A 10,968-nucleotide genomic window follows, 5' to 3' on the forward strand; every position below is an offset into this window, starting at 1 on the left:
GCAGTAGAAAATCCTAAACAAGAAGCATCTTCTAAGACCAGAAAATCGTTTTCGTCATCCGTGAAAGAGATTATGTGACGTGGTATACATAAGAAATCATTCTGTTTCTTATCCGCTAAAAAGTTTTCAAATTTAGGGACAATCTGTGGAATAGATGAATAATAAAATGTTTTATTTTACACAAGTAGATCAGATAAATTCTTCCAAATAAATAATGTATCCGTTTGTATAAATACAAGAAAAAAAGAGAGAAGAAAGTGTCTATGTTTATAGTCTTACTTCTGTATAAAAAGCAATTTCATTACGGAAAAAGTCTGCGCATCTGAGAGTCTTTCTTGTACCAGGATTTTTTGGCATTGACTTCACAATAATATTCACTTGCACATGTTGCCTTGGATTATTATTGACGATACCATTCACTTTGCCCTTATAAATATTTGACAAATAATTGTCGCCTTTAGCAGATCCCTCATTAAAATTCCAATCTGTCAGTTGCACTTCTTTTTTGTTACATGCCTTAAAAAGGATGTTTGTTAACACTTCTTCTGTAAACTTGTTATTTATTTCATTCAAGTTGATGCATCTTTTGTTTTGACTCATAATTTTCAATATTACAAACGGTTTTGTTGATGAGAAATTTATTAATATATATTTATATGTCGATAGAAATATGCGCGAATTATCGCAATGAATATTCTAAAACGATGAACTAGTAACAAATCCATTAACATCAACTAAATGAGCAAGTGATGAAGCGAGTGTGGTTTATATAACTTATCTTTTAAAGTATGTGCTTTATCAGAGTGATAAAATATGTAGACCGTTAGACAGAGCAAATTAGAGATGTGTATTTGTAATATTTATCATTCGTTGCAAATAAGAATTCTGCTGATTTAATACACAATTCATCGAAATAAAACTTTTAGTTCTTTTATTGATTAGTACTTTTAATCTTTATTAATAATTTGTTATCACTTTTGTTTAATTAATTAAAATTATTTGTTAAATTTTTATCGTCAAAATATTAAGTTTTTACAAAATAGCAATTAGAATTGAATTCTAATTCTGATTTCTGAAATTAAAAAATGAAAATAATTTATGCAACATCACACTCTCGTTATCCAGTGTTTTACATAAAAGAAATATTTCTTTTTCTTTCAGCCTTTCCATATTGATATCTCCCATATTTCCAAATAAATTAGAAATATGTATAAATAACTTGTAATATATATAAAAATATTCAACAAAAAATTTGATTCTGAACTAGAAGATAAAAGTTTTAAGAAAACAATACAAATACATATATATTATTAATATTATTATATTAATAATATTATATATATTATTTTTTCAAATGCATCCTCTGACAAATGATCAAAGATTATAGTTATTGATTAATTTACAAATTGAGAAGAGAAAGTTTCCAGTGCATTTTACTAATTTATATTATGGAATGTGAATGAGATATGAGAAAATTAATTAATTTTGATATGTTTCAACAAAAAAATTGTCACATACTTTACATATTTCCTGCTTCTAATTTAATATTACTATATAATAGACTAGAAAATTTTTAAAACTATTACATTAATATAACAGGAAATAAAAACTGTATTAAATTTTTATTCAAATAAAGCATTGAAAGGAATGGGCTAATAAGAGCCGGTGCGTCGGAAATAAGAACGCGAAAATGGTCCAAAGAAAGGACCGAAACGTTTTAAAGAAATAAAGAATAAGTATACGAAATTTTGCTTTTTAATTTAAACTTTTATTTATAAAAAAAATGTATTACACAAAAATTTTTTAATACTTTATATTGTTAAATATGCAAATTTTGAAAAAAAAGACTATTCTCCTTTTTTTCTTTCTCTTTGCAAAATCATATCTTTACTTCTATCCATAATATAACGCTATGAATTATATGCTATATGCTATATGCATAGCACTCATGCGATTTTCATGCGTTTATAAATCAAATTTTATAAATAAATTTGAATAACTTTTACATTCTGACTTATTACTACAAGACGATGAGCAGATGTCTAAGGCCGGTATTCATAGTTCGATCTTATATGATCGTCTTGTTTGAGATGCTACGCAGCCATTTGAATAAGATCGGACTATGAATACCGGCCTAAAAAGAAATCTTTATGTAAAAATATCATTTTTTAGATCCGTGTGTGTAGTATTGGTTTTTGTATCTATCTATACTGACGTTACAATCAAATACAAGAAAGACGAAGACAGAATGATACTCTCTCTTTGTCAAGCTGTCAGTATGTTACCACAGAAATTTCCCTATGACTTTTGCTCCTTATAGATCTAGTGAGATTCGTTTATTCCAGATTTTACATCGAAGAAGTTACATAGCTTCGTGAAATTTTTTTAATATATTCTTTATATAATGAAGCAAGTCGGTAAAGAGCCGGATTTTGCATTTTCGCTCTTAAAAATTTATAATAAATTAAATACGGACTCGCAGCTAACCCAACCTTACCCGCTGCTAGCTGCGCATTTCCCCAAGTTTTATGTAAATTTTATTTTCATCTTTTTTTCAAAAAAATAGCCCTTTACCGACTTGCGGACAATCCTACTAATTAAGAATCTCCTAAATTTAATGAGATTCATTCAGTATTTTGGCTAAAATATGGAATAAACGAATCCGTAGTTCCCGGCCGGCCGCTGGAGGTCTCCACCATGTCGCCTGCCGACCCTTAAGACCACTCCGTGTCATTGTTGGACTGATTCGACAGTCACTCTCTCTTGGATTCAACACCATCCATCAAAATGGAAGTCCTTTGTCGTAAATCGCGTTTGTGAAATACAAACGCGACTCTCTCAAGCAATCTGGCATCACGTTCCTACAGTAATGAATCCCGCCGATTTAGCTTCACGCGTTCATTCAGCTGCGGTATTCGACACTTGCTCGCTTTGGTGGAAAGGTCCAGGTTGGTTAGCGCTCTCGCCTGATCAATGGCCAACTCCACCGAAATCAATCAACTCTGAGGTGGCAACCTCAGAGGTGAGAACCGAAGAAAGATCTCAGGTATCACATCACATGAGTTCTAAACTCACATGGGATCTAGCACAACGGTACTCGTCATGGAAACGATTAGTACGGATCACCGCATACGTAATCAGATTCTGTGACTTCTTGAAATGTTCTCGCATCAAGAACTATCACGAATCATGCAACCAAACTTCAGTACTGTCGGCTCGTGAGATCTCACGCGCCTCCACTTACTGGATGCGTTCCATTCAGCATCAGCTTTTTTCCGACGATCAGGCACAACTGCAAAAAGGGCTTCCGATATCGAAACGTAGTCAATTGTCAGCTCTTAGTCCTTTTATCGATCAGCATGGATTGATTAGAGTTGATGGTCGATTACGAAATTCGGATTTGCCAGAAAAAATCAAACATCCAATCGTACTCGCGTCACACCCTCTGGTAAAACTTATTATACAAGATACTCATCTGCAAGCTCATCATTCCGGTCCTACTCTGATGTTGCATCTGTTGCAAGAAAATTACTGGCTGTTGCGAGCTCGACAACTCGTACGATCGGTTATACACACTTGCGTTACCTGCGTTCGATATAAAGCAGAAACCGCAACCGAGTTGATGGCCGATCTTCCGCAATTTCGAATCCGTCCGTCATTGCGAGCATTTATCCATTGCGGAGTGGATTACGCGGGACCTTTGCTCATCCGTTATGCGCCGGGCCGCGGTCATAAAAGCCATAAAGCTTATATCGCACTGTTTATCTGCATGGTAACTCGCGCAATACACCTCGAGCTAGTCAGTGATTGCTCCACGACGACATTTATAGCAGCGTTTAATCGTTTTTGCGCACGACGCGGCCTACCGAGTGTCATGTACTCGGATAACGCTACTAATTTTCGAGACGCTCAACGGGAGCTTACGCTGGCTTGGCAGGAAACAACAAAGGATCCGAATCTGATCTCGAGATTGTCTGAGAAAGGCATAACTTGGCGTTTTCTGCCTCCGTCCGCTCCGCACTTTGGCGGCTTGTGGGAGGCAGGAGTCCGTAGTTTAAAATATCATCTTAAACGAGTCGTCGGGGGGAGCGTCCCGTTTGACCACGTTAATATTGACCACAGTCCCGACTGACAACGTTGAGATTGACCACGTTAATATTGACCACGTTGCGATTAACCACGATCCCGATTGACCACCGTCCCGATTGACCACGGTCCCGATTGACCACCGTCCCGATTGACCACCGTCCCGATAGGCCACGGTCCCGATTGACCACGATCCCGATTGACCACGGTCCTGATTGACCACGGTCCCGATTGACCACGTTGATATTAACCACATTGCAATTGACCATGTTGATATTGACCACGGTCCCGATTGACCACGTTGATATTGACCACATTCCCGATTGACCACATTGATATTGACCACGGTCCTAATTGACCACAGTTCCGATTGACCACGTTGATATTGACCACTGTCCCAATTGACCACGGTCTCGATTGACCACGGTCACGATTGACCACGTTGATATTGACCACGGTCCCGATTGACCACGGTCCCGATTGACCACGTTACAATTGACCACGTTACAATTGACCACGTTACGATTGACCACGTTACGATTGACCACGTTACGATTGACCACGTTACGATTGACCACGTTACGATTGACCACGTTACGATTGACCACGTTGCGATTGACCACGTTGCGATTGACCACGTTGCGATTGACCACGCGTTGCAATTGACCACGTTGCGATTGACCACGTTGCGATTGACCACGCGTCCTTATTGCTCCACCATAACTTTAATGATTTAAGGCGACAAACGTTTGCACACACACATACATATACACACATACGGGGAGGGTTGCAAGGGGGGGTCATTTCTATGGGTGCAGAAGGGGGGCCGAAGGCTCCCCTTGCACCCCTATAGGCACCCTCCTATCGGCGGGGTGGGTGCGGGAGAGGGGCCGAAGGCCCCCCCTTGCACTCCCCCGTGTGTGTGTGTGTGTTTGCACATACGTTTCCCGCCTTAAATCATTAAAGGTCAAGTGGTGGTCAAATGCATCACGTGGTCAATCGCAACGTGGTCAATCGCAACGTGGTCAATCGCAACGTGGTCAATCGTAACGTAGTCAATCGTAACGTGGTCAATTGTAACGTGGTCAATTGTAACGTGGTCAATATCAACGTGGTCAATCGGGAACATGGTCAATCGGGACCGTGGTCAATCGGGACCGTGGTCAATTAGGACCGTGGTCAATTGTAACGTGGTCAATATTAACGTGGTCAATCTGGACCGTGGTCAATCGAGATCGTGGTCAATATTAACGTGGTCAATCGGGACCGTGATCAATATTAACGTGGTCAATTGTGACGTGGTCAATATCAACGTGGTCAATCGGGATCGTGGTCAATCGGGACCGCGGTCAATCAGGACCGTGATCAATCGGGATCGTGGTCAATCGGGACCGTGGCCTATCGGGACGGTGGTCAATCGGGACCGTGGTTAATCGGGACGGTGGTCAATCGAGATCGTGTTCAATCGCAACGTGGTCAATATCAACGTGGTTATTCGCAACGTGTTCAATCGGGACCGTGGTCAATTGTAACGTGGTCAAACGGGTGCCACTCGTCGTCGGGTCGCATACGTTAACATTTGAAGAGATGACGACTCTTCTCTGTAAAATCGAAGCCTGCTTAAACTCGCGTCCATTAGCACCAGTTTCAGACGATATCGAAGATTATTCAGCGCTAACGCCGGGTCACTTCTTGATAAGCTCTGCAATCAATGCCATCCCTGAGCCAACTCTTTTAGACGAAAAAGAAAATCGGTTAACACGATGGCAATTGTTAAGTATATTACGCGACCATTTTTGGAAGTCGTGGCTCAATGATTACTTGCATTCATTGCAACAAAGACCGAAATGGCGCAGCGTTCAAACACGCGAAAGTCGGACGGATAGTCCTAATTCGGAATCCTTTAGCTCCGCCAAGCCAGTGGGAGCTCGGTCGAATAATCGAGTGTCATCCCGGATCAGACGGATACATCAGGGTAGCGACAATTAGGACTACGAAGTCAGTGTATACCCGGCCTATTACAAAATTGTGCTTTCTTCCCGTCGAGATTAATGAGACCAGCGATGCCATCTCGGACGAGAGCCAGGATAGTAACTAGGCATAAATGTAAAAAGCCGTCTATGCCTCTGATCTTTGATCTCATTATAAACATTCACTGTTTTAAAACAACGTAATAATTGTAATTTGTCACTTTGAATTTTGAAACTGTAGTCGCGAGTTTGTCATGGCGGGCGGCACCTTATTCGCTAATATCAAATTTGCGAAATCATTATTAATCAAATGTCGGATTGATAATCCGAGGCGGGCGGTTATGTTCAGAAAGCAATAAAGAAAAATTTTTATTCTCACCGTGCGATAAACGAAACTTTAGGTACGCATCGCGATTGAGAAAAAGCGATCGATGGCAACATCCGACGGCGCCCCGCGCGAGTTACGTAATCGCGAATAATTCGGCTAGCACCCACGCCGCGCGATAATCCATCCGGTAGTCGCGTGGCATTGCGTAATTGGGTCGCGGATCGGATCCCGAGAGCTGATAGGCGTTTTCTGAGAGAACGTCGAGAGCGTGCTTCCGGAGAGAGAAGCCGGCCGGCAGATCTCGTATAGCTGGCCTCTCGCAAACACCCTCTTTCTCTCACGTGTAAGAAGACAGTTGTTAATCGGCTTAGCCGTTCACCGTTAATTGATCAGTTATGATCTTAGTGCAATAAATAACTGAGTTCAAGTGAAAGAGATAGTGGATCATCATTTATCTCACCGACTTATCCACCTGCAATTTGAGCGATTGTCCGAGATCAGTCGAGATTCTTAAACGGAGATTTCGAACAATTTGCATAGCCCCATAGGTCATTGTATACAAGAACATTCTTCATTTGTATTTTCCATGCCTCATAATTTCCATCGATTAACTTTTCGATGTTTTGTATGCTACTATGCATTTTTGACACAAAGTATTACTGACTGTGTTACTGTATTTGCCGTTAATTTTAATGTTTCTTTCCGTACTGGGCCCATAACCTGTTAGACTTTACTATTATGTGCAGGAACTTATTTATATCAGGAACTTACTATTGAACTAAACTTTATATGTATTAGACGTTTTGCTTTATTATTATAATATTAACCTCTTTACATCGTGTGTACTTTTTCATACGTCTTATACAACCAACCTGAACTGACTCACTGTATTCGGCCGTCGATAATAAAGAACCAAACTAAACATAATACTTACACACACACACATATATATATACATATATATGTATATTATATCTCTACAAGTACAAAATAGAGAATAAAAAAAATAAAATGTTCAACAATATTTATAAATTAAAATTTTATTACAATTATTTCTTTAAAGATAAGAAATCTTTTTTAATAGAAAAGCGTATATATTGGGCAAGAGTGGAATTTTACATTTAAAATATACTAATTATTAATTATAATTATTATTAATAATTAATTATTTTTAATTAAAATTTTTAATTATGAGTGAATTATTTATATTATATATATTTAAAATATATTTTTTCTCTTATTAATATTATTTTATAATATTAAATATATTTCTTATATTTTATATTTTCTTTTTTTCACATATTGCATCGCATCCAACTCGCCATCGCCAATATTCCAAATTCGCTCGAAGTTCGTAACTCTAATAGAGAACAAAAGATATATATCTGTCCTCTTCTATTCGAAGCCGCCACCCGCTGAGCGTCTAATTATACGTGTTCTCATTCCTTCAGTGTGCTTTGCGCTTCCAGACTATCCCCACCCCTCTACGTCACTGGCTGCAATATTGCGTCTGCAAATTGGCAGCTCTGCTATGGCCACTCCCTAGTAACTTTTACCGCGCCCATGCGCGTCAGCCCAACGAATAAAGACTGAACGCCACGAGGGCGCAACTACTTCCTGTGATACGAGAGTCCAATCTTAGTTAGTTAAGATAGACATAGGGTGTTTTCCAGTTATGTACACAGAAGACACAGTGTAACACTGTGTTCTACACGAAGCGTTCCACCTATGACACAGTGTTACACTGCTCGACACAATAAAAAGCTAAGTACGAGCGTGTAAAATGTCCTAATGTTACCAACATTTGTGAAAAATCTCATATGTAATATTCAAATTGTGGTCACACTGTCTTTGAACATAACCCAAATAATTTATAAGAAGAGGTTATTAAACGAAGAGATTTGATATTAATAAATAATATAAATTAGCTATTTAGTTTATTATTATTTAATATGGATTCTATTCCAGAAGAAAACAGTGGTAAGATATTAAACAATATAAAATCAAAGCAATAAAAATATTTTATTATTTATTTTCAATATAAATATTTGTTACATATTTTTATATTTTTTCTCAGAATTGACGTGCCTCTATTGTAACGACATAATTGCTTCATTAAATGATGCTTCTGATCACAATTGTTTTTTTGGAAAAGAAGTTTATATGTACAAAAATTTTTTATATACTGAACCCGATGATAGTAAGTTCTTTTTATACATACACCCACGTGTAAAAAATACTACAGTATAAAATATTATGCATAAAATTAATTTTATGTGTTTAAATAATTTATATATATGTTTAAATAATTATATTTATTTTATTATATTAGTTTTAATATTTATATATTATTATTAATATATATTATTAAATATTTTTAGCTATATATATAAGCCAATAATATTTTAATTGATTTAATGTTGTTTTTTGATAGTAAATGATATTTTATCATCTGAAGAAAGCCAATATTCTCTAGATCAATATCAAAATCAAAACAAAAATTATAATATTTTGACATCTCAAAAAAGCTTGTCTCAAAGTGAAAATGAAGATAATAATAATACCAAAGATAATACCAAAAAATTTAAAAAACAAGGTATATATTAAATTTTAAAAATAATTTCATATAATTAATTTTCATTATTTTAAAATAATTTTAATTAATGCGTTTTTCTTATTTCAGATGCAGTATGGACTAAAAATAAAACACTTGCACTTTTATCGTTATATGAAGCAAATGTTAATATGTTAGACAATCCAAGAAAGAAAACAAAAATTTGGATTGAAATTTCGAGAGGTTTACAAGATTTTAATATTAAAGTAAATTTTATATAAATATTTATTTTATACTAACAATAAGTCTGGGTGCACAATAGATTTAAGCTCTAAGCCTTAAGAAATTGACTAATCACAATCGAATATTCTCCTCATACTTGACTGCGATTAGTCAATTTCTTAAGGCTTAAAGCTTAAATTACCTATTGTGGACCCAGACTAATAATAAGAATTATGAGAATGTTAGATTACTTATATTTTTTGTTATTTACTAGATGTCAAGCGATCAAGTTAGATGGAGAATGAATTACCTTATGACGAAGTATAAAAAATGTGTCGACAATAATTTAAAATCTGGAAGAGGTACTATGTCTTTTGAATTCTTCAATGAAATGGAAAATATATTTGGATCCAAGAAAGCTGCTGAAACCTCTTACACAATGTCAAGCAATTTACCCTAAAAAAAGAAATCAAATACTACAATGGAAATTCAATCACACACATCAAAAAAACAGAAAACTAAAAATTTAAATTATATTCCAGTTAAGATTTCACCTAATACTTCAGCTAGTAGTTTAGCTAGTACTTCAACTACTACTTCAACTAGTACTTTACCTAGTACTTCAACTAATACATCAGCTAGTATTGTGACTAATAATTCATGTAATGATTTAATTAGCTTTTCAGGTTCACAATTGAAAAATAAATTTGAGAACTCTTGTTTAGAATATACGCAGAAAGAAGAAAAAAGGCGCGAAGAGCGCTATGAAAATATATTAAAAACTAAAGTAGAAGCTTTAAAATTAAGAAAATATTCTATCGAAATGCGCGAAAAGGAATTGGAGATAAAAAAGACAACTGCAATAAATAAAATAAGATCAAAAGAGAAAAGACATGACGAAATATTAGAGATAGAAAAAGTAAAGTGTGATTTATTGAAAAGAATATTAAATGATAAAGAAAATTTTTAAGTCGATAGTAATTCAGAATAATCAGAATTATTTTCTTTTTTTTAGTTTTATTTCATAATTTTATTTATTTTTGTTTATAATTTAGTTTTTTTGTGATTTTATTTTTTAGTTTCTTGTGATTTATATGAACATTATCTGATTGATGCAAATACTCAAGATTGTTTAACTTTTAGTTTTCCTTTAAGATTGATGCAAATACTCAAGACTGTTTAACTTTTAGTTTTCCTTTAATTTTGATTTATTAGTTTATTGTGATTTATATGATACGCATTATAATACGAATATGTTTATGATTATTTTAAATTTTAATTTTTGTTAATTTTCTTCAATTTTCATGATTTATGCGTTATATGATACGATATGATGAGAAATGTGATATATGTATATATATATATATATATATATATATATATATATCTATATATGTATATATATACACAGGGTGTAACTAAACAAACGTATACGAAGCACACCATCAGGTGCAGGAGAACAAACTAAATCAAAAAGTCCTGAGCCATTTTTTTATCTGAGCTTTATTTTTTACGCTATAAATTGTTAAAGTTTGCCAATCAGCGCGTGGCTACAACGGAAGGCAGCGTAGGCGCCGCCTACTGGGTGGGGAGCGCGGGATCGGAGAGTAGCGAGACAAAGTGGGGCGAAGCGAATGTAGCATGTCTCTGCTCTTTTTTGTACGTTTTGCGTAGCTCTTAAAATTTGATTATTCTCGATACTCTCGGCAGTGTGGAATATTTAATTTTTCCATCTCGTTAGCTGTTTCTATATTTGTGTTTAGAAATACTTTTTCTTTGAAGAGTACTCTGCGTTGATACCACTGCTT

At 35.5% G+C, this 10,968-nt stretch overlaps 1 protein-coding gene across 1 annotated transcript; it reads left to right on the forward strand.

Moving 5' to 3' along the window:
- The first annotated feature begins 2,869 nt into the window (after positions 1 to 2,869).
- LOC145948847 (uncharacterized) lies at positions 2,870 to 4,132 on the forward strand. The gene has a single exon (XM_083058398.1). It carries the CDS (start codon positions 2,870 to 2,872, stop codon positions 4,130 to 4,132), a length of 1,263 nt encoding a protein of 420 aa, XP_082914524.1.
- Positions 4,133 to 10,968: the final 6,836 nt, after the last annotated feature.

This window comes from Prenolepis imparis, unplaced genomic scaffold (assembly GCF_030444845.1).
Source record: "Prenolepis imparis isolate NDT839.2.m4 unplaced genomic scaffold, iyPreImpa1.0 SCAF_761, whole genome shotgun sequence".
Classification (NCBI taxonomy): Eukaryota; Metazoa; Arthropoda; class Insecta; order Hymenoptera; family Formicidae; genus Prenolepis; species Prenolepis imparis.